This window comes from Urtica dioica, chromosome 10 (genome assembly GCF_054948205.1).
Source record: "Urtica dioica subsp. dioica isolate 48M chromosome 10, U.dioica_male_clone48M_v1_H2, whole genome shotgun sequence".
Lineage (NCBI taxonomy): Eukaryota > Viridiplantae > Streptophyta > Magnoliopsida > Rosales > Urticaceae > Urtica > Urtica dioica.
The window spans coordinates 20,911,293-20,933,656 of record NC_142765.1 but is presented as its reverse complement, the minus strand read 5'-3'; the positions used below and the strand labels follow the sequence as shown (position 1 = coordinate 20,933,656).

General features: G+C 35.6%; 5 protein-coding genes across 7 annotated transcripts; all 5 read right to left on the bottom strand.

The window, feature by feature from the left end:
• Nucleotides 1-269: 269 nt before the first annotated feature.
• LOC149383923 (putative ADP-ribosylation factor GTPase-activating protein AGD15) lies at nt 270-2,784 on the bottom strand. 2 transcript variants are annotated; one of them, XM_089629679.1, is made up of 8 exons: nt 2,195-2,784; nt 2,003-2,061; nt 1,754-1,844; nt 1,598-1,652; nt 1,390-1,480; nt 1,135-1,306; nt 869-1,025; nt 270-471 (listed from the first exon to the last, which is right to left on the bottom strand). In XM_089629679.1, coding segments are annotated over exons 1-8 (678 nt in total). In that variant the 5' UTR covers nt 2,246-2,784; the 3' UTR covers nt 270-469. The 2 variants fall into 2 exon arrangements, with proteins under 2 accessions (XP_089485805.1, XP_089485806.1); XM_089629680.1 differs by having other exon boundaries at nt 869-1,022.
• Nucleotides 2,785-2,956: 172 nt separating this feature from the next.
• On the bottom strand, nt 2,957-4,881 carry LOC149383922 (BolA-like family protein). Of its 2 annotated transcripts, XR_016301932.1 has the most exons (3): nt 4,403-4,881; nt 3,541-3,744; nt 2,957-3,235 (listed from the first exon to the last, which is right to left on the bottom strand). XR_016301932.1 is itself a non-coding variant. In XM_089629681.1 (2 exons), the coding sequence occupies exon 1, from the start codon at nt 4,740-4,742 to the stop codon at nt 4,416-4,418; it is 327 nt and encodes a 108-aa protein (XP_089485807.1). In that variant the 5' UTR covers nt 4,743-4,872; the 3' UTR covers nt 2,957-3,235; nt 4,403-4,415. The 2 variants fall into 2 exon arrangements, 1 of the variants encoding a protein (XP_089485807.1); XM_089629681.1 differs by lacking the exon at nt 3,541-3,744 and having other exon boundaries at nt 4,403-4,872.
• A 2,897-nt stretch (nt 4,882-7,778) lies between these two features.
• Nucleotides 7,779-9,172, bottom strand: LOC149383921 (inactive protein RESTRICTED TEV MOVEMENT 2-like). Its single transcript, XM_089629269.1, has 2 exons — nt 8,961-9,172; nt 7,779-8,419 (listed from the first exon to the last, which is right to left on the bottom strand). The coding sequence occupies exons 1-2, from the start codon at nt 9,076-9,078 to the stop codon at nt 7,956-7,958; spliced, it is 582 nt and encodes a 193-aa protein (XP_089485395.1). The 5' UTR covers nt 9,079-9,172; the 3' UTR covers nt 7,779-7,955.
• Nucleotides 9,173-10,278: 1,106 nt separating this feature from the next.
• Nucleotides 10,279-16,370, bottom strand: STT3B (staurosporin and temperature sensitive 3-like b). Its single transcript, XM_089628702.1, has 7 exons — nt 15,793-16,370; nt 14,562-15,165; nt 13,655-14,185; nt 12,506-12,960; nt 11,272-11,394; nt 10,920-10,979; nt 10,279-10,702 (listed from the first exon to the last, which is right to left on the bottom strand). The coding sequence occupies exons 1-7, from the start codon at nt 16,101-16,103 to the stop codon at nt 10,573-10,575; spliced, it is 2,214 nt and encodes a 737-aa protein (XP_089484828.1). The 5' UTR covers nt 16,104-16,370; the 3' UTR covers nt 10,279-10,572.
• A 1,395-nt stretch (nt 16,371-17,765) lies between these two features.
• On the bottom strand, nt 17,766-21,733 carry LOC149383919 (succinate--CoA ligase [ADP-forming] subunit alpha, mitochondrial). Its single transcript, XM_089629337.1, has 7 exons — nt 21,438-21,733; nt 20,656-20,865; nt 19,731-19,901; nt 19,377-19,500; nt 18,953-19,014; nt 18,332-18,413; nt 17,766-18,184 (listed from the first exon to the last, which is right to left on the bottom strand). The coding sequence occupies exons 1-7, from the start codon at nt 21,666-21,668 to the stop codon at nt 18,045-18,047; spliced, it is 1,020 nt and encodes a 339-aa protein (XP_089485463.1). The 5' UTR covers nt 21,669-21,733; the 3' UTR covers nt 17,766-18,044.
• Between the last annotated feature and the right edge of the window lie 631 nt (nt 21,734-22,364).

Here is a 22,364-nt window from a genome sequence, read left to right as displayed (position 1 = left end):
AAAGAGAAAAATAAAAATAATATGATTTTTTTTTTAATAAATATTTGACCAAGAGTTTAGGTTGGAAAAAAAAAAAAAATCGTGGGTATCAGAATTCATCGAAAAACTAGAAAAATGGGAAGGAGAGAAGTGATCTATTGAAGTCTTCCATATATAACAGGCAATCCATTTATCTGGGAAAAAAAAAAAAAAAGCAGAAAGGTCAATACATAAATTACTATGAAACAAATACTGGAAAATGACTTAATTATGTATGGAAGTGTCAAGAAGTTAACAACTTGAACAAGATGGTTTGATATGATAAGCCAAATATTTGTTCTCTAAGGTCTTAAAATTCCAATTTTTTTTTTTTTTTGGAAGACAAATTACAAACCTTTATGACCAAGAATATATTACACAATTTTTTTCTTCTTCTTCTTCTGTAATTACGACTTCAATCCATTATGTTACAGCCTCAATCCAAGTTTTATCCTGCAAAAAGGGAAGCACAAAATATTTACCTTAGAGTGATTTTTTCATATTGAAAAAGTGGACAAAAATGAAAAGCACTACTTGGGAAATTGACAGCAATAATATCATTTGCTCGTCATTTACCAAAAATCAACCAAAACTCAAATCTTGACACATTTAATATCAAATCGATCACGAACTGCAATCAGTTCGTGACCAATGTGTCACGAAATCAACTCAATTCGTGACCGATTTGAAACTAGATGTGTCGATATTTGGGTTTTGGTTGATTTTTGGTAAGTGACAAGCAATTGATATTATTGTTGTCAATTTCGCTTTGGTCCCAAAGAATAAAAAAAAAGACACATGAAGAAATTTACAATCAGGTATTAACAGCAAAAAATTAAGTTAGTCTTACAATCGAAAGTTGCCCAATTTGTCGGAGCATCGTTGGTGTTATCGTGGGTGTATAGTAAGCTGTATAGTTCGGCGTTGCATTTAATATTACTCTGTGAATCTTGACACTCAACCATCGCATTCACATTGAGACCATTAGTCATGTCCAGCGAGCTCTGCTTCAGAACCAAAATCGAATCTCAGTTGATTTGACCGGATAATCGAAGAGCAAAATTGGCAAAATGTGGTACAAAATTTGTTGAAGATAAAGAAGAAGAAGAAACGTACTCCGCGAGATTTGTTAAACTGAGAAGCTTTTGGCGTCACGTGGTTTGTGAGAATTTGTTCTTCGAGGGAAAGGCTTCTGACTTTCCTAGGACTGTCACATCTCACTTTGACAAACAGTCCGTTTTCGATCGCTTTGTTAACCTTCTTCTCGGTCCATCTTTTTTCCTCGTACCTGCAAATATTTAGAGACGCTTAACGGATAGCTTGGTGAGCAAGTTATTTCAAGGAAATTTAAGGCAATAACGATTGGTTTACTTGTCGCGAATAAACTTCTCTGTCGAAGTTCTGTCGGAATCCAAAGGCAGTTTTGCTTCCCAGTATTTGTTTGCTTTGAAATTACCCATAGCTAGAGGACATATAAAAAAAAAAAAAAATTGTAGCGATTAAAAACAAATGTTAGTCACTCCAGTGAAATAAAAGGAAGTTTGTGTTACAAATCGGATTAAACAATACACATTCTTACATTCCATGAACGCGACTTGTTCCGGCAGCCACGTATCCAAAGTAGTCGATCGAACCTATTCGAGAATAGAAAGAATCTTGATGAAATTGTCTTGTGTTTATACATGAAGTAAGACATTTATAATTAAAAAGATAAATTCAAAGTGACAAAAATAACCTTTGAGATATGAACTCCGAGACCGCGATGAATTCCAGAACATTGCAAGCATATAAATATTCCGAGATTCACACTCGCCCATCGCGGCGCCCTAAAAGGTAATGTCATAAACAAAGATCAACTAATAAAACTCAACCGTGTGTATAATTTTATTGTCTTGGAACGTAATTTATTGAGATTAGCTTTGTAATTATGTTCCTAAATACATATGTATGTAACAATATAGGAAGATTGGGATGTGAAAGTTACTTTGTTTTACAATCAGCACATTCCCTGTTCTGTGGCAATTTCAAAAGGCCTTCTAAAATCTGCAATGCACACACAACACCTCAAAACAAATTAAACACTTAACATGCAATACACCAAAGAAAGAAGAATAATTTTATTAAAAAAATATAAAATTAAGATTGAAAAAAAAATATATAATTAAGGACCTTTCACCTTTGAGTGTTTAGCGTTTAGCTCCTTGGAGATTGAGGCTTTCTCGTTCATTCTTGTGTTTTTTAGCCCAATGTCAATTCCACTTGCGTGATGTTTAAAAATGGTCGGAGTTTTTTTTTTTTTTTTTTTTTCTACATTACAGTTTTAAATTTCTTTTTTTTTCCTAATTTTTTTTTTAGGGTGGGTCACCAAGCAGGGAAATGCAGATCCCGGAAGAAGAAATAATTGAAAGTCTAAAGACATAAAAACCACTTTTCACCCAAAAACATTCTTGTCCATTGAATAGAATGAAAGAGTTAGCGATTTGATGGCTAAACTGATTCCAAGGCATACCTTTTTTTTTTGTTTTTTTTCTTGTTACATAAATTAGACATTTCTTGACAAAATAATTACCGGACAATAATAAGTTTTCTTGTTTCACTTTCATGTGAATATATAACTTGCATTCTTGAAATATTATATTATTTAGATGATACACCGTGTGTACAACAGTTAGGATTTCTTTTTAACCAAAATTTATCTATTTATCTTGTTGTAAAACTTGAGATGATGTAATTAAAACGCTAATAATCATATAAGTCTACAAACCACCAATTAAAATCAGAATGAATATGGTTTATGCAAAATTATATTTTAATTTAGATCACCATTCACCAATATCAAGCATCAAGATAATTTCAAATTAAGCAGAATTCAAGATCTATCAAACTGCTTGCTGATAAGTAATTTAACTTCATTTTTGAATCATAACAAATCAAAATGTGGAAAGCTAAAATTCACTCATGAAACGGTAAAATTGCGATTATATTGAATACATCCAATGTTCTTCTGGCATCAATGAAAACAACAAATGCTACGAAGAAAATTTAACAATCATGGGAAGCTATGTTAGACCACCCCACTAAAAAAAATTAAAAAAAAAAAAAAAAAAAAATTTATAACCGAAAAAAGTATCTAGTGATTTATTGCTAGCCATTGTTGGTGAAACCAAGCAGAGACCAAATCCACTTCTTCTGAGCTTTATAAACCGATGAACTATACCTATAGAAACATTAAATTCAGTCCAGAGATACATCACTTTAAAATAAAATAAAAAATAAAGTATAACTTGACAAGAAAGAGGAAAAAAAAATTAAAGAACATAGGACAAAACTTTAAGTGGGAGACAGTACTATAAGGAAGTCTAGACAATTTGAAAACAAGTTGGCAAACAGTTTTTTTAATTACCGTGGCTCGGAGTGAAAATCAAGTTTAAGTGCGGAAGAAAACAGTTCGGAGGCATAAAAAAAACTAAATGCGTTCATACGAAGATAAATTTAGTCGAAAGCAAAAAGAGAATACTGAACTGCGTTTGGATTTGGAGAATCTACAACTCAAGAATCTAATGACGAAAAGGAGAAGCCAAATGAGCTCTCTTGGGAATTGGGGTCTGTGTTAGCCGTGATAGTCTAATTCTTCCCGATTATCCAGCTAGCTCGATGATTCCAAATGGCAGAGAGATTCTCAGTCTATTATTTCATCTCAGCTAAGAAGATATGATCAGACTGAATCTGAAAACATGGTTTGATTTAGAGCTTCGAAACTCAATGTATCAAAGAGCAGTTTTAAAATCTAAATCCATGGCAGAAGCAAGCTCATGAAGAAGAAATTATCACCACAATCATAAGAATAGAACATGAAATTAAACTATAATCCTATCCTACGCCTAGTCTAAACTCTTTCCAATCCATTAGATACTACTATATTAAGTTTAAATTCAAACAAACCAGGTAATCCTTCAAAAAGGAAAAAGAAAAAGGAAAAAAAAAAGGAAGTTAATTCAAGAGAATTTCTGAGTTTTGATCAAGCAGATTGAAAATCGCTGAGATATATGTAGCTGAAAAACTGGCTGAAACATGCTAAAGATTCGCTGCTTAGAAAAATCTTGGTGTATAAGAACTTTATAAATTAAAGATTGGAAGGATGATGAAATTAAAAAAAATAAAAATAAAAATAAAGATCTCAAACTGCACGATCATTCTCATCCATTTATAAATCATCCTATGTATTGAACGTTTGGACAATTGATCACAAAATTTCAAAACCTGAGACACCAATAAACTAAATCACTTCGATTATAGTTCGTAAAACTCCACAATAAAAAAAATAAAAAAATCAAACCCTCATTAAAATCAAATATACGATAAACAAACAAAAAAAACGAGTTACCTTAAACATAATCTCAAGTCAGCCCTTTTCTAGGCAATTGTTGTTCGGAAGGGGTTTTGGCGACGATGGAGAGAGCGTGGAGACCGGAATCGAGCTCGTCGGAGAGAGCTTCGTAGACCATTCGGTGGCGCTTCACGAGGCTCAAGCCCTCGAACTTGGGCGAGACCACCTTCAGGTTGAAGTGAGTCTCTCCGGCGGCGGCGGCGGAGGGGTTGGCTCTCATGGCGGCGTGACCAGCGTGCTGGTGAGACACGTCATCGATTTCGAGAACGATGGCTTCAAGCGCCGATTGTAGCTTCGTTCTCATCCGACTCGCCCGAGTCATCACGCTCGACGCCATTTTTTCTGTTTTTTTTCTTCGATCTCTTCTTTTACTGCCTGAAATTGGACTTGAAGCACTTCGTTGTATTTGTTGTTGGGGTATACCGTATATCACATCTGTGTCCCTTAACGTTTGCTTAATTCTCAATTGACACCTTAAAGTTTCAAATATATTATTAGTACCCTTTTAACCAAAATGTGTCAGCAAATCCAAAATCTGAAAATCTCCTCTCTTTTATACTGGTACTTGTTTTCCATTCTCTCTCTGGAAAAAAAAAATTATAATAATTGTTTTGAGTTCATGAGTTGTTGGAATTTCGACTTGGGGATTTCTTTGTCCCTTTTGGATTTGGTCTTTGGAGTGTTCAGATTTGAGTTTTGCTTTTCGTTATGGCGACGTAAGGATGATTCTCTTCGATCGATTTATGTTTAATTGGATAATAAAAAGGGTTATTAAATTATATAGTCACACGGATATAGTGGATTGAGATATAGTCCACCTTTGGTTAATTTCTTGTAAATAACCAAATAAACTTATTAACAGATTAATAAAAGTCTTATTTAACACAACCAAACATATATTTTAGGTAGTTAATAGGTTGCCATGTATGCAAGTTGGCTATTTACAGATTATTTACCAAAGGTTGGCTAATTTACAATTCATATAGTTTGGGTGGCTTACGTAGCCAATTTTTTGTAATAAAAATTACTCGTATTGAAACTATGTTATGAGGAGTATTTTGCGTGAATAGTCTATAGGGTTATGTTTCATGTATGCGAGAGTCAGACTTGTCGATGAGAAGGCTACTGATTACGTCAACTCAACTCGATTGATGTTTGGGAAGCTGAAAATGCGAAAATATTATCGTATGGATCAAAAAATTTGTTACACATTCCATTGGGATCATCTGGAGAGAATATACACGCAGTCCAATTTTGTCAAACAATATCAATTGGAGACCGATATTCGTGCGCTTCGATATAACAATATGAGCATTCAAGAGTTTCATTCCTCCATGTATTCATTGTGGGGATCGATAGGCATTTACTGAATCGTCTTAATTGAGAGCATTCCCAGCTAACATCGCTAGGAGAGAAGAACAACGATTGGTTTCAGTTTCTCATGACCCATCATTATGATTTTGAGGGATTGCATGGGGGCGATTCTTTATAGTAGTACCTTCACTCTGTTGATTTTGTATTCTATGACATCGGTGTGATCACGCTGCGTTGATGAGAAATACTTCCCAACTACTTTTTTTTTTGTTGAAGAAACGGATTTTTCATTAAAATTGGGTAAAAAAACCCATTCATACAGGGGAATATCACCTTAGTACAAGGAACACCTAGACCTAAGTCGAAGTGAATCTAACACTAAAATCCGGTAAAAGTACATAATGTGCATACTTCCGACAACGAGAAGGATTACAAGCACCAATAGAGCACACAAGAGGCTCGTTCAAAAACCCAAAGATTGGCGGTGGAAAAATCCAACCAACCTTGGTCCGATGACCACAAAGAAGATGATTCTTCCACCTGCATAGATCAAAACCTAACAGGAAATCCATTACGGATAAGGAGACTACGGCTAATCCGGCTCCAAAACAAGTCAAAAAAACCAAAGCACAACAATAAAAATAAAGATTCACTACAGTACCAGCATGAACTAATACTAAGAAATCAAAACACAAAACTAAACTAATATTATCTTCAAAGAAAAAGAAAAAGCTCTCAAAGACCTCCCACCCCACAAGGACCGCGACGGAGGCACCCTCGCCGAGGAGGAACCGAACCACCGGGACGACGAGGCCGGCGCCGAACTAAGCCATGGACCCCCGATGGACTGCTTTTGCCTTCTCCGGTGGAGCACGATGAACACGACTGCTGCAAGAACCTCCGGCGGAAGCGCTGCACCAGCCCCGGTCGGAGAAGAAGACAAAGCCAACCTCCACTACGGACCCAAAATCAGATCTGAAAATGCCCACGGTCACCGCCTTGGAAGTCGTGCGAGGTCAAGAGAAGAACGATTCCGGAGAAGCCACCACTCGCGAAGACACGCGACCTTCGCCTTCCCCCCGGGTCGGAGTCGTACCACCGACGTCCGGTTCCCAGGGGGGGCGGCGGCAAGAAAGCAGAGGGTTTGAACTTTGAACGAGGGTTTTGCAGAGAGAGAGTTTTGCAGAGAGAGAAAGGTCGATGTGTTTCTACTTCCTAACTACTTAGTGTCAGAATTCAAAAGGATAAATTATTTTCATTCATATTTTTAAGAGGATTTAAAAATAAATAAAAATAAAAAGATAACTAGAGACGGAAGAGGATATTGTTGTGGAAGATGAAGATTTGTGTATTTGCTTTATATTACTTAATATGATATGTGGAAATTTCATGTGATAGTGCATTTTTAAAAGAGTCTATTAGAAAAATAGTCAATTTAAACGTTTGACTTTGTTAAATAGCCAACGTTTGATAAATCTTAGATAAATAGTCATTTTCATGTATTTACATACGTAAATCTTAAATAAATAACCACCTCTATATATTAGGTCACATCATTATCTACGGCTATTTATCTAAGATTTACCAAACGTTGACTAATTAACAATGTCAAATGTTCAAATTGGCTACTTTCCTAATTTTTGTTTTTTAAACTAATCACAGGAATAGCGTTTCTAAAGTCATTATCACAAAAAATTTGCTTTTCAAAATGTCGTCATATTTCTATACTTCTTGATGTTTAATTTTGTTTGCTGTTTTGAGCTATAATTAACTTTATTTAGTGTTTACAGTTTTATTCGTAAGAAAAATAATCCCCAAGTGATTATTTACTGATTGAAAAAAATACTATTTTGGAGGAGTTTCAAAAGATCACTCCTTTTAAAAATGTTGAACTTCAAAAATGTTGTCCTCATCTTTTTTCCAAATAATAAATGACTCTTGATAATTCTAGATACAACAACTCTAGATCACACAAACTCAACAATTATAGATCATACTAACTCAAACCATAATTTAAAAAAATAAAATACGTTAAACACAAATCAAAATTTTACTTCAACAATAATAAGTAGATCTTTCTTATTTCCTAATAGTTTTACTTTTATTATTATTATGGAGAAAGGCTAATCTTCTGCTCTCGGTCAAAAGACAAGCATGATCCTCAACCAATTTTCATTAACTTTTTATTATATAGTATTTATTTAAATCTCAACTCCATAAAGGCCATAAGTCGTCCCTAGTTCACAACGTTACATGGTCTTTTTTTGGTAATGAAAGCATGAACATAAGCTCCGGAGACTGCGACAACAATCACAACAACGACAACTTTCCCGGCCAAACTCAACAACCCTCTCATCTCCGCATCTTTGCCGCGATCCTCCGTGGCCCGCTTTATCGTGCAGTTTCCGAACTTCCGTCCCAAATTATTGTGGACCATCGATTGGCTTGACCTCGCTTCTTCGCTGCTAAGCACTTCCGTGGTCCTAACTATCGAAGACGCGTCTTTCTTTCGCATTGTTATGGTGAGAACTCCGGACACAAGCTTTGCGGTGATCGTGTTTTCGTCGCAGTCATCGGGAAGTTTCACGTGTTTGCTGAAGCGGGCCCACGAGTCGGATTCTTCGATGATCGGACGCTGACCGTGAATTACGAGGAGTCTTTGGTTATTTGCTTGAACCCTGATTTGCTCCTTTGTGAAACCTGTAAGCAATTTTTTATTATTATTATTCTTCATTGATGTTTTAGAGAGTTTATGTATGTTGTGATTGTAAGTTTTTGATACATTGGTTAACATAATTTATTGTAATAAAATCTTTTATATTCTTGCTTGGTAAATAAATTGATTCTTAAATATTGTTAGCAAATCATATTCTTCCGCTATACAATTATATTTTGGCTGGTAGGATTTTTTAATTTTCACATTTACCTTAAAATATAGATGCATATAAAATATATGAATTATCTTAAACAAATTATCACAAAAAATTGAAAAACATAGTCATGTTAACACCATGAGCTTTTAAAAAAAAAAACAAACAAACAAACTTAGGCTTGGTTATGATAATTTCTTATTCAAAAATGATAATCGTCAACGCGTTGGTAGTACTCTCACGTAGGGTGGGCCCCACCTGTCATGTGGGTCCCACAAGTGTGAGAAACGTACGCCATAAACGAAATCAAATTCTACGTAATAAAAAGAAAAATAAACTTTTAAGATAATGAAAAAAAAAAAAAAAAAAACCTGGGAGATGAATTGCGAGCGTATCACTTTCTTCGTCTCTTAACCAAGCACAATAAGGTTCAAAGTCCTGATAAGTGACTTTGCCCTCATTTTCAATCCTGGATGTGCTTTCTTCCATGAGGTATTATTGTCAACTTCCAATGTGTGTTTGCAAAAAATTGTTTATTTTTTACTTCTGTTTATAAAGATAATTTTTTGAAATGCTATAGCTTCTAGAGAATAGTAAAAATGTGATATAATAGCTTAAGGTACTCTTCTAGTTTATTCTTTTCTTGGACTAGGTAGCTAAATAAGAATGATTCCTATTTGGTTCGGAAAGGATTGAGGACTTTTGTGCTTTCTCTCTATAAGGAGTCTTTGTAGACATGTGTTACACAAATATAATATTTGTGAAGCATTATTTACAAACATTGATCATCTGTTTAATACGTAATTATGTCTAAGCTAGAGTTTTTTAGTTGGTAATTATGATTTTGTATAATGTTTTTAACTTTTGATCATGCTTTATGTATCTATCTGAGATGCGTGCATAATCTTATTTTTTTAATAAACTCCGATTGCTATGCTCAGAATCGTATTGCGTGGTATATAAAAGTGTAGTATATTGGTTAGAACAATCTAGACGTAGAAAGACCAACTTTACACCAGTCAGAGGTCGTGGTCTCATTATTTATAAATAAATAAATAAAAAAACAAGAAATTATGATTCGTTTAAACTTCAATATTTGTCTATATCTCAAATATATAGATTTTTATTTTTTTATCAACTTTCTTTGGGATATAATTATGAACCTCTCATGATGTAACTAAGCTAGAACTTTTACGAAGGATCAAATGCAGACTATAGGAAAATGGTTTATTTTGCTTCCTTATAATTTCATTCCTCTCCCGGAAAAACGATTTATTTCGCTTCATTATAATTCAATTCTTCTCAGAATTCTGGTTAACTTCGACAAAAAAAAAATAATAATAATAATGGAGAATATCTAAAATTTTTGTGATTTTCATTTTTTTTTAGTTACCAAAACGCCAACTAAAACCTGTAGAATTATAAATCAATAAAAATCCAGTAGAATTTCAAATCAACGCTCAAGTTTTTCTAAAACTAGAACCATCTTCCATCGGCTCGACAATTTATATTTTAAACCACTGGCCCGGCAATTTATATATTGAACAATCTTCCATCGTCGCTGTATTTGTCTCAAAATTGCCTTTGGTATTTTTCATTTTTGGACTTATTCTGGTATTCACTTTAATTGCGTCGATCAAATCATACGGCAAGTAACAAAGAACAAAGTTAATCACCACGAGTAGTAACTAATACCCAAAAAAAAGTCCATTCCTTCCATTTTTTTACTAGAAACTCAGATCCTCAGTCGAAGCTGCAAAAACCAATCAGTTACATTTGGCATCTAAACTGTCTCACTCAAGCAAACTAAAAAACATGTTTCATTTCATATAGCCGAACGAGAAATAACCAGGAGCCTCGGAAGCAGGATGACGAACTAAGGAAAATTATGGTTTGCTATCGCTACAGCTATAATGTTTTCAAGGCGATTTTTAAGCTCTATAATAAGTTCTTATCTCTCTAGTAGTAGTAATAACTCAAAACTCACCGCCTGTTGTTGGGCGGTTTCACTTTATAAATACGGACGATCCAGTTTGATGTTGTGTAAGCCTCTTCCAAGTGTTCGAGCTTTATGTCCTTATTTCCAATTTCGACCCCTCTTGCCCGATCATACCTATTGCCCACCAAAACAAGGAAATGTGGAAGGAAACATAAAATTAGAGAGAGATTTAATGAAAATAGTTTGAAACCTAATATGACAGAAGACATGCAAACAATTTCCAAAAAGGTAAAAGCTCTATCTCAGTTTAGTCTCAAGTTATTGTCCATGCTGACTAGTAAGAGATAACCTCTTCACATGTACCGCAAATGATAGCTATGGTGTAACTTACCCAGGAGGCTTTCCATATTCTGTTGTAAGCTCGCCAAACCGATAATAACATAGCTTGTACCTATGAAAAGGATAATAGAGGGAAAAAAAGTTGAGTATGAGAAGTGCTAACAACAGTCCCAGGGACTAAGTAATCACTCAGCTAAAAAACGAAAGTTCCCTGAAGTGGTTACCTAGATATGAACATATTAAAAGGAAAATCAATGACGCACTAAAACAAGTATAAGAAAAATAAAAGCAGGGGATCGTCCAATTTTGAAGAGATTGAAACTCGCAGAACGATGTAAACATTTAGACAGCAAAGGATGCCTATCAAATAGAGTTGGCAGATTGGTAAGCGCTTAGAAACTTACATGAGACAATTTAACATCTTTGGAGCTGCACCTTTGTCAACACGATATTCCCCATTAACAAGGTAGTCGGGTTCTTTTATTACTGGGAATACTCCACCACCAATTCGCACCATCCACAAAAACCTAGCATCAGGAAAATTTCATTATTCCATTAAATAACTGAGTTTACAATAGCCCAACATTTTTTTGCTTATGTGTTGGAATACGTTAAGAATTTTATGAATATCATGACATTGACCAAACATGAAAAAATTATTAGTTTAAATCTATTTTTAAAACATCAAGGGTCATCATCGCCCAAAAAAAAAATAATAATAACTGTCATACATGAGATATACAATTTGTGAACAGAAGAAAAACGGCACGGAATTCTCTCTGTGAATAAAGAGCATACTACAGCACATTGTGCTATTTAAGCCGCGGCAAGTTATGAAGTCAAAGGCCGGGTGGGCTAAATATGGGGCCACTGACTCAAAGCTTTCACATTTTCATGTCCACTTGGAAGAAAGCCAAAAAAGCTATCTAGGAATTATACAAGCCGGACAGGGTAGTCACTGACAACGAAGAGGATATAATTGCAAGAGCTCTTTCAAAGAGTTTGGGGAAATGGAAAGGAATTGACTCTTATTCAAGCGGTCTCGGCGGCTCTACAAAACCTACAGGTGTGGCCGACGATCTTGAGAATAACTTGAAGGATTTTTTTCTGAGAAGGGTTTGAAAGAGCCCAAGGAAGACACAAAGTGGCTTGGCCAACTTGATATAAACCGAAGGAAAATGGAGGGTTAGGAATCATAAGTCTTGTGCACAAAAACACGGCCATTTTGGAAAAATAGTTGTGGTGATTTCCTAATGGCTCCCTGTCTCCTGTAATTATTTTCAAAGTCTCCCTAGGGATGTCTAGTGCCCTCTAGCTCTGTCAATTTCAATTATAATATCTTCCAAAAGTCTTAATTATCAACGATATTTCCAAAAGTCTTAATTATCAACAATATTTTAATTTTCTCTATGAAATAAGTAAATAAAACTGCAACAAGTTACGAAAGAAAGAAAACATGAGCTAGATATTTTTTTTTAAACAGAACAAGAAAAAAAAATGCATTACATATGATGCACATATCAGACTCCTATTCTAAACTTAAATGGTAAAAATGATATGGTGAAAATAATTTGTAATTGCTTCTCCAAAGATGCAAAACTTTATGAATATTAAAAGATGTGATTCAGATGGCCTTACTTGTTAATGTCATCCGAGGAATAACCAGTTACACCACCAAAGACCACCAAGACATAATTGACATCGAGTGATTGCATAATTTCATATGCTTCATCTTCATAAGACGACATTGCACGTCCGACGGTAGCAATGTGTGTGTTGTTCCACGTGTTATTGTCCACTATGACAGTTCGGTTCCCCATTGCAGTAATCTGATATCCATAGTCCCACCATGACATGACTTTAGCATCGGGAGGAGTGTTCTGGCGCAGCCAAAAGTAGGCCTCACGGTAATCGTCAAAAATGACTCTGTTTCCATGAGCACCCCTTGCAGACAAGACAATGGAAGGAGACGAGTACGCTTCTGATGTGACCCACGTGCAATGAGTGGCATATCGACTGAGTAAGTAAAATGCCCCGAATAGTAATGCAAAAGCACCATTCTTCTGAAAAGGCTGGGATTGATCAATGGCAACCTGTTTGTGCAAGAAAATGAGTAAGACCGTAATCAATCAAAACCCGTATAATGATTAGAAGAAACAAAGCTTTATTAAATATCTTTGTTGTGGAAAAGCCCTTTAACAGAAAATTACAATCCTAAATAGCACTAGGCCAATCTAAAATGAGATTCAAAATAATAAAATAAAAAATCAGAACAAGACACTAAGAGTCACAGAGTGATACAATGCCAGTAAAAATAAACACACCAAATATACAATCTGGATCCTATCTCTAGTCATGTACACTTGACGTCCAAATATACACGACCAAAATAGAATCCTAGTTGTGACCTCGTAGTTCATAGTTAATATAAGATTGGAACTAAGGCACTAAGACAAAAACCCTAAGCTTACATGATCTCAAAAGATTCTATTGCTTATAGTTACTACTCTCAATCACCAGTGTGCAAAAGTACAATTAGTATTAGATTATGAACAAGTCCCTGGAATAAATAAATAAATTAACTAGGGTTTAGTCCATAGGTCCCCCGCTAACATTTGGAGAACTAGAAACACTAGCAATTGCTAGGGCTTGAACCCAAGACCTCTTGGAAATAGTCCAAGGACCTGACCACTAGACCAACACCTCTAAGGTACATGGAATAAATAATTTTCGAATTATCACACAAAAAACATGAACTGCGTGACAATAGAAGATTGCAGGTCTCACCTTCGAAGAGCTCTTTGCGCTCCCTCTGCTAGAGCCAGACTGGGAGCCCTTGTCATCTGCCCTTGCAACCTGTGTCAAATTCTTTATTGTTGCAGACACGGCAATCGCACTGATAAGACAAACTGCCGGTGTGGCCACAAGAATTAACCGAACCATGACACCCGCAAAATACATGCTTGTCAGACCGTACATTACAATGAAGATCGTGGCGTCTGATAACCTCTTGAAGCAAAAATATAGTCCAGCTGGAAAGAGGATGAGTAGGATGTGGAAATCGAACATGAAAGAAGACCAAGCTGTTGGTTGATGCTCGGAAACAGAAGCAATGATTGGAATATGGTCTTTCGCATATGTTGGATCGAGCAAAGAATAAAATCTCCCAGTCCATGGGGAGATATACCCAGATGCCATGCCTACTCCCAAAGCAACAGCACCAACGGACACCGCCGACGTAACAGTGATCCTCAAGAAAGCTTGAAATAATTTTGTGTCGCTCAGCAGGTGCTTAACCCAGTCTAAGAAGAAAAATACCTGAAAAATAATGCGTAAGCTTAAGTAAATAATATCAGCAATATGAACAAGAAATATCAGTTCGCCCAGTTATATTTGGTTCAAAGTTTTTTTCCCCTCTATATAAAGTAAGTAATGGGAAATGTAACGTATGAATGACTTGAAGTGTCTTAAAACTTCCTGCTATGAGAAATCGAATAAAGAATAACAAATGAAAAATGGGAGTTTTTTTTGGGTCCAATAAGCACATGATAAGAAAATTGTTTTTTCGTCGTGTCTAAGCTCGTATATAGATTCCTCGTGAAATGGATTGACAAAGAATATAATGCCAGATACTAGAAACGTAGATAATGTACTATTGAAAAGAAAAAATGAGATAATCCGAAGGAGAATGAACCTGAATCAAGAAGAAGACTCCCATGGCAGCCATGTGTTCACCAGACTGCACATGCTGAAACCCAACAAACCGAATCTGCATACCCAGAAGCATCCCCAAAATATACATGCAATTATAAGCAATGTACAACCTCATTGAATACCTTCCCGTGACCAAAAGGACCAACACGTATAGAGGAATCAGATTGATTATGAAAATATAGCCTCCCCAAGCCGAAACCATATAAAAGTACCCAAAAGCCGACCCCAGAGCCCAAGCGAGTGACCCAGTGTTCACCGCCTTGACGAACAAGTAAAAGGTGAGCAACAGGGCAAAGATGGCCACGGCCTCGTTGTCATAGGAACCGGCCACGGACCTCGAGATGTATCCGGGGCAGATTGCGATTAATGCGGCAGCGACGAGCCCCGCTCCAGTGTCCCAAATCTCTTTGCCGAAAAAGTACGCCACCAAGGTCGTATTGGATGCAAAAAAGGGTGCTGTTAAGACACAGACTTCTCGGATATGGACGGCAAATCTCAGGAATCGGAGACCCCAGTAAATAAAGGCCGCGGTTACCATGAGGCCTGGGTAGAGTGTTCCACCGACGATCCGACCAAGTGGGTACCTGCCATGACCAGAAGCAAGAGCATGGCGATTTGGTACATGTTGAGAGGTAAACATTGAATGTAAAAACTTCAAATAATGATCTGACAAGCTATTCACAATTGATGAGGGATATAATGCATCTCTAAATCAAAGGCATTCAGAGACTGATACGAAAAGGCCCTGCGCACTTGAACAGGTAAAAACCACAACTCGAGTTCATTTCACGGGCACAACATAACAATAAGAAATCATTTCATATAGCTCTATTTGTTCAAGTCCGTTCATGGTTTGAAGGCTTTTTTATTTTTTATTTAGATTAAACAATTATTATTACTACGAGGGTTACCAAGGGAAATAAAATAAAAAATAAAATAAAAAATAAAAAAGAATTACATATAATCAAGAGGTGATCTACTCTTCTTAGCTTTAGCTTGTTTCGACACAAAATTGTAGGCAGAAACAATGTGAAACCAAATTCTTTAGAATAAGGACGAGTATATTGAAACGTAAGAGGCGACAAAACATACAGAACCAGGAAAATTTTCCTACAAAGCAAAAACTGCCATAACTACAACCCAAATACCATCTGAGAAACTATACGGAAATTCCAACAGTATTAAATTCAAGGACAAAGCAGCGATCGTACCAGCTCTCAGAGTCGAACCAATTCCAGAACTCATAGAAACCCTTCTCGGTCAGGAATAGGGTGGTCCGATAATTGAAGTACGGATCGAACTCGTGAATCATCGACTCGTATCTGAGGACACTGAAGAGACGAGTGACAAAGGCGAGGATGTAGACGAGGCCGAGGATCGAGACCCGGAGCAGAAGCTCTTGTTGCTTCGTCTTGAGCTTAAAGGACTTCATCGAGAATTTTCCGAGCAGATCCGTGCTCGACGAGCTCTGACTCGCCGATTTTCCCGCGCCGTTGACCGACTCGGATTTGGTCACCGCCATCGAAGATGCAGAGTAGACAGAGGATGTAAAAAAACTGGTTTTCGTGATCTGAAAATGTGAATGTTGTGGTAATTATGTGATACGAATCTCCATGGAAATCAGAGATTTGGGGAAGCTAAACCCTAATTGTTGAAATTGAGAGAGAGATCAGTGGGATTTGGCAGTACAAGTGGTTCGGTACGATTCGAACAAAGCGACCAGTTTGGGTGAAATGGCTTCCGATCTGGGGACTTGGATATACCGTATTTACTCTTTTTCACTTTTTAGTAGAAACAAATAAAACTATTGAAATTGCACTTGTAAGACCTTCAACAAGTTTAGAAATTATGGAAAAGATCTCGAAGCAAATTATATTTACAGTGACACCGTGGTTAATTTTTTTTTTCGAGCAGTGGGGATTGAACCCACAACCTCCACACATGAGGTGGCGTGGAATTAACACTAGACTATCCTAAGTATCACAAACACCCTGGTTAATTGGAGATGCTTTTTCACTTGTTTAATTGGACCTGTATACTTTTATAGAAAGAATTGGTCAAAAATAACACCAATCTTGTACATTTTTATCATCACTTTATATAATAAAATAAACTTGCGACCATATCATCATAAAATATTTGAAAAATAACATATATATACTTTGTGTTTAAGTGAAATGTGAAAGTTTAATTTTTATTTTCAAAAATGTCGAATTTGTATCTTCTGCTTAATTAAAATAACGAAATTATACTTTAAAATAGATAAGTGTGCTACAAATCATTCTTTTATTGAATTTTATTAATGTTGTCTTTGATATTTAAATGTAAACTTTATTTTACCAAAATTCATTCGCGTTTTATAGTTACATATGATATTTATTTAAAAATAAAAATAAAAACCCTCAATCCTCAATTTTGAAATCGAATTAAATCAAAATTTAAACTAATAAAATTCATATCTCTCAAACTGCGACTTTGATTCCTGGATTTCACGCTCGAATCAGTGAATACGATGATTTTTATATTTATGTATGTCTGTGTTCTCTACGATATTTCAGATTTCAAAGATCGTTGTTTTTATTATTATTTTTTTTACAACAAATTACATATAGGACTATAAGGAGCGAATGAATAAAGATAAAATGAGATTCACATATAAATATCGTAGTCAACATTAATGAAAAGTCAATATAAAGAATATTTGTGACACAATTATCTATTTTATGATATAATTTCGTTAATATAATTAAACAGAAAGTAAAAACTCAATATTTTTTTAAAATAAAAATTAAACTCGATATTTCACTTAAATAAAAAGTATATATGCATTAATCTATAAATATATATATATATATATATATATATATATATATATATTATTCATGCCATATATACCAATTTTATTATATAATCTACAATAAAAGTATTTCAGAAATTTTTTATAATTAATGATCGTTAAATTCAACTAATATCATGTTATGCTGAATGGCTCATTGTTCATCAACCACTCGGTTACGAGTTTTTCTTGACACTCAACTAGTTTCATGTTATGCTGAATGGTTCATTGTTCATCAACCACTCGGTTACGAGTTTTTCTTTACACTAAAGAATATATTAACACTTAAATGTTGCATTGTTGTAAATAAAAAAATCAACACGGTCCATAACCATAATGCAAAAAAACTAGGGGAAAATATAACGACTATTTCAATAAGATTCAATTTTCATTATTTATTCAATTAAAACCACCATATTTGCAATTAAACAAAAGCAATACCAACATTGGCCGGGGAAAGAAAAAAGAAAAGCAAAACAAAAGAAGAGAATGAGAAAATTTCCCAAAAACGCTCTACGGCAGATAAAATCACCAGTTTGATAAATTTTAAGACTCTGGAAACTGTAGAGGTTTTTTTCTCTATCGAATATTTTATGATACGAATGTGTGGCTAAAAAGCCTCTCTCTCTAATTCACGAGACCTCTCTGGGTGAACACCTCGAGCATCGCGGCCCCGATCTTCGCCGGAGATTCCACCACAGTGACTCCGGCTTCCCTGAGGGTCTTGATCTTGTCTTGTGCTGTGCCTTTTCCGCCGGAGACGATGGCTGTGAAAATTTGTTAAAAAAACTCCAGAGTTATGCTTCTAATCAAAACCTTTTTTCCCTGAGCAAGTGTCTTATTTTATTATTAGTTAATTTAATAAGAAAATAATCACCAACAGTGAAAGAAAAAAATAACATTTGTTGCATTACCTCCAGCGTGACCCATGCGTCGACCAGGAGGGGCAGTTAGTCCGGCGATAAATCCGACAACGGGTTTCTCAGTTCCGCTTTCCTGTTTCAAGTGTACCGATACGTGTTAATGAGTATTAAAAGCCTTTTCGCGCAAATAGTACAGGAACATATGTGTTGCATTATGGGACATAAACGGATTTTATGAGTAAAAATGGTCCCTAAATGGTTAGCTCATAATTTACTTCTTTTTCATAAAGTGACAAGTTATTTTTAGTTTGAAAATATTTATAGGTTTTATAGGTGATAGATTTCATTTGAAGAATCATTTTTTTGTAAAGGACTAAAACTACACAAGCTGATGGTTGAAGAACTATCATATTTAGGAAAATTTGTTTGTGTACCAAAATATCACGTGTAATATGTCCAGCGACTATTCACGCCAAAAATCCGTATTAAAACACAAAAAGAAAACAACACACTTCAACTTTAAACACCGTTCAAAATGAAGGAAATTTTTATCTAAATGAAAGGTCGCTATAACTTGGGGTAGACATGCACAATGATATATAAAATATATATATATATATATATATATATATATATATATATGTGTGTGTGTGACAAGTTATGTAGAATTACCTTTATTAATGCAGCAGCATCTTCTTCAGCTGTGCCACCGATCTCACCGATAAGAACAATACCTGTAATCAGCAGATTATTTTTAAGTTATATTGATCTTCCCTGATCCGTAAAGGTTTAATCAAGTCATTAATTATTCACGCCCTGCCTGTTACTAATTATAACAGGTGGGTGAATGGAAAATATATTAGCATTTCTATTGCAGACATACAAGCCCAACAATTACCAATAATCTGTTGGATAATACAGACGCTGAAGATTAGTATTTGAATAGACACACCATGCAAGTGAATTTATTTTTCATGAGTCCACAACATTAAACATGTTCCCATAATCCTCTATACATGTAGATTTAGAGAAGATATAGAACAAAGGAACGGAAATCGAAATCAGGGTTGCGATAGTTTTGAAACAGCGAGGTTACCTTCTGTTTGAGGGTCTACTAGGAATTTCTCGATGCAATCAATAAAGTTAGTTCCGTTAAACGGATCTCCTCCGATCCCTACGCACGTGGATTGCCCAAGCCCAACGGCAGTTGTTTGGAAAACCTACAAAATACAAACAAAATCCGGAAATAAATTTATTTATGCTGCTCGTGAGACCGTGATGGGAAACGGGAAAAAAAAAAGGAAAAAAAAAGGGGAGAACCCAAGAAAAGCTTAAGCAAGTAGAATGATTATGTGTCATAATTCACCGAAGCAACCACCTCCGCCAAAAAGTAATCCCAAGGGTGAAATCGAAACTCGTGAAGTGGACGGAAAAAAAAATTAGAACTTACCGCTTCATAAGTTAAAGTTCCGGATCGAGAAACAATTCCGATACGGCCAGGCTTGTGGATGTACCCAGGCATAATTCCGATTTTGCATTCTCCGGGCTTGATGATACCAGGGCAGTTTGGGCCAATTAGTCGCGTTTTGGATTGACTGTTCAGAGCAGCCTTCACTTTTACCTGAAATTAGCGTTCATCCATGAGTAAATTTTTTGTTAATGTCCTTCGTATGTATTTTAAACAACAACAAAAAAACACCCAACAGAACCAATTAACTTAGCATGCTTAGAGTAACTCGGTGACAATTCATATAACTATACATATAAATCGGAGATAGAGAGGTTAACCATTTTGATTTCGAAGGCTCGCAAAGACATTTCATTGCATTCTTTTTTAATGATCGGGGGTATCTGTCAGTTCAACCTCGACCTCCCAGTGGGCCCAAGTTTTTTAGTTTATGGGGAATATAGTTATTCACTAAGCATTCGAATTTTTTTGACACTCCTAAAGAACAATTAATTGAGTAACTAAGCTACCAAAATTTGGACATTTGCTATATAGTCAACCTTTTGTAAATTTTAAGTAAATAGCCATTATGGTGATGTGTCATTGTTTGGATTTTTCACCATTCCATTTATGCCCTTGGAGTCTGATGGTTATTTACAATTATTAACGAATATTTACAACTACTAATGTCTTTTTAGTTTTGTTGATAAAATATCCTAGCTATTTACTTGAAATTTATCAAAGGTCGGCTATATGGCAAAACCTGAGTTTTCATAAGGCTATATCTCTAGAGTCCAAAGAAATATCTGAGACCGTACGTCTATTCACACATCTCACCATTCATCCTTACCGCCAGACCAAATCTTTGGGGAATAACGGAATATAGTTATTCGTTTAAGCATTCAAAAAATTTGAAAAAGGGGATTACCATATCGTGTTGAGGGACACCTTCGGTGATGCAGACGATGAGATCAAGCTCTGCTTCGATGGCCTCCATGATCGCCGCCGCGGCAAACGGTGGAGGAACGTAAATCACTGAGGCGTTGGCTCTCGTTTCAGCTTTTGCTTCAGCGACGGAGTTGAAAACCGGAAGCCCCAAATGCTCGGTTCCACCTTTCTTTGGCGTAACGCCACCGACCTGTTTTTAAGGCCACGAATCAACACACTATAATATTAACCTATTCATTAAACAATTTATTGGAAAAAATTGAACTCTAAAAACCCTTAAACCGAAGTTCAAAGATCCGAATATCTTAAATATATGGCTTTTCAATTTCATAGTAACGACGGTGAATTTGATAGATTGTGAAAAACCCGTGAATACTTGCAAGCTTGAAAACCTGCTACGATCCTAGTAAATAATTACCAAGACCTAGATCACTATTTGACTTCATTTTACAATTTTTTTAAAGCCAAACATTGAAAATATTCAAAACAAAGCGCCAAACTTTACTTGTTTAGGGTTCCAAATCTAAACCTTTTGAGAAATCAAAGTTAAATCATAATTTGATCTTTACAAACTTCGAGTAATTTTTACTTTCCCAATAAATTTACGAAAACACCAACGTCACGAACGATACATCGATCAAAATGAGAGCAGATCTTAAACCCTAAACCCCTTATAAAAAAAATATAAAAAAATTCAATTTTCTCGACTTGCGTGTTTGTATAAATATAATGCAATGGGATTCGATGTAAATGTTGTCGTACCATTTTCGTTCCGTACTCGATGGCTTGCTCGGTGTGGAAAGTTCCGTTCTTTCCGGTGATTCCCTGGCAGATTACGCGCGTGTTCTTGTCGACGAACACCGCCGGCGGCGGCGGAGGAGCCGCTGCATATCCCCGGCGATTTTGAGAGAACACGGCCGGAGAAGGAGATGTTGAAGAAGCTCTTCGAGCTGAGATCGAACCCAAAAGCCTGGCGAGAGATTGACGAGCCATGGCTTTGAATCGGAAAGGGTTCGAATTTGTTTTGTGGGAGACTTAGAAGAATCTTAAAAAAATAATAATAATAAAGTGACTACCTCTCTCTCTCTCTCTCAATGTTCTTCTCAAGTGTCAGAAGTCAGGCGCAAAAAGTGAGACCTCTTTGGGCCGTATTTGACCTGTGACGCGGAATTGTTTGGGCCATAAAACTGATAAACCAAATACCAAAATTTACACAAATAGCGGGTTTTTGGATCAAGATATCTAAAATAGCGTGAATTTTAATTTATTTCCTTCCTGTTGTTTTCATAAAATAAGGACCACTATAGCCCTGCAATCTAAAAAATAATCTCAATTTTCTCCAATGATTTTGATGTCCCTATCACCGGACAATTTTTTATCCGAAAATCGTGTTCGATGTTCGACTGTAGCGAGGTCAATCTCTGGCATTTGTCGCTCGTGGCGGGTCGTTGACGGTGAAGATACACATCGAGTTTTTCGTGGATTTAAAATGATTGTCGTATACGATTATTGGCTACTAAAGAAATTTATTGTATATTGATTAACGTAAAGAGATTACAAATTACTTTTTAAATTTGCATAATGATTTCAAAATTACCGATTAATAAAAAAAATTTATATATATATATATATATATATATCAACGCGCTAATAGTGCTAATATACTCACATCAGGTGGGACTCACACAT

Bases quoted from the DNA above. Each gene is read 5' to 3' on its own strand.
- LOC149383923 (XM_089629679.1), bottom strand. From the start codon at position 2,245: ATGAACGAGAAAGCCTCAATCTCCAAGGAGCTAAACGCTAAACACTCA. The intron at 1,845-2,002 runs GTAACTTTCACA...ATTACCTTTTAG, and splicing joins TGTGCTGATTGTAAAACAAA to GGCGCCGCGATGGGCGAGTG. The intron at 1,307-1,389 runs GTAAACCAATCG...AAATATTTGCAG, and splicing joins GAGAAGTTTATTCGCGACAA to GTACGAGGAAAAAAGATGGA.
- LOC149383922 (XM_089629681.1), bottom strand. From the start codon at position 4,742: ATGGCGTCGAGCGTGATGACTCGGGCGAGTCGGATGAGAACGAAGCTA.
- LOC149383921 (XM_089629269.1), bottom strand. From the start codon at position 9,078: ATGGAAGAAAGCACATCCAGGATTGAAAATGAGGGCAAAGTCACTTAT. The intron at 8,420-8,960 runs GTTTTTTTTTTT...AATTGCTTACAG, and splicing joins GCTCGCAATTCATCTCCCAG to GTTTCACAAAGGAGCAAATC.
- STT3B (XM_089628702.1), bottom strand. From the start codon at position 16,103: ATGGCGGTGACCAAATCCGAGTCGGTCAACGGCGCGGGAAAATCGGCG. The intron at 15,166-15,792 runs GTACGATCGCTG...TGGTCATGGCAG, and splicing joins TGGTTCGACTCTGAGAGCTG to GTACCCACTTGGTCGGATCG. The intron at 11,395-12,505 runs GTAAGGCCATCT...TCCTGATGCTAG, and splicing joins TCCTCGGATGACATTAACAA to GTTTTTGTGGATGGTGCGAA.
- LOC149383919 (XM_089629337.1), bottom strand. From the start codon at position 21,668: ATGGCTCGTCAATCTCTCGCCAGGCTTTTGGGTTCGATCTCAGCTCGA. The intron at 20,866-21,437 runs GTACGACAACAT...CCTTAAAAACAG, and splicing joins TCGAGTACGGAACGAAAATG to GTCGGTGGCGTTACGCCAAA. The intron at 19,902-20,655 runs GTAATCCCCTTT...CGCTAATTTCAG, and splicing joins GTGTCCCTCAACACGATATG to GTAAAAGTGAAGGCTGCTCT.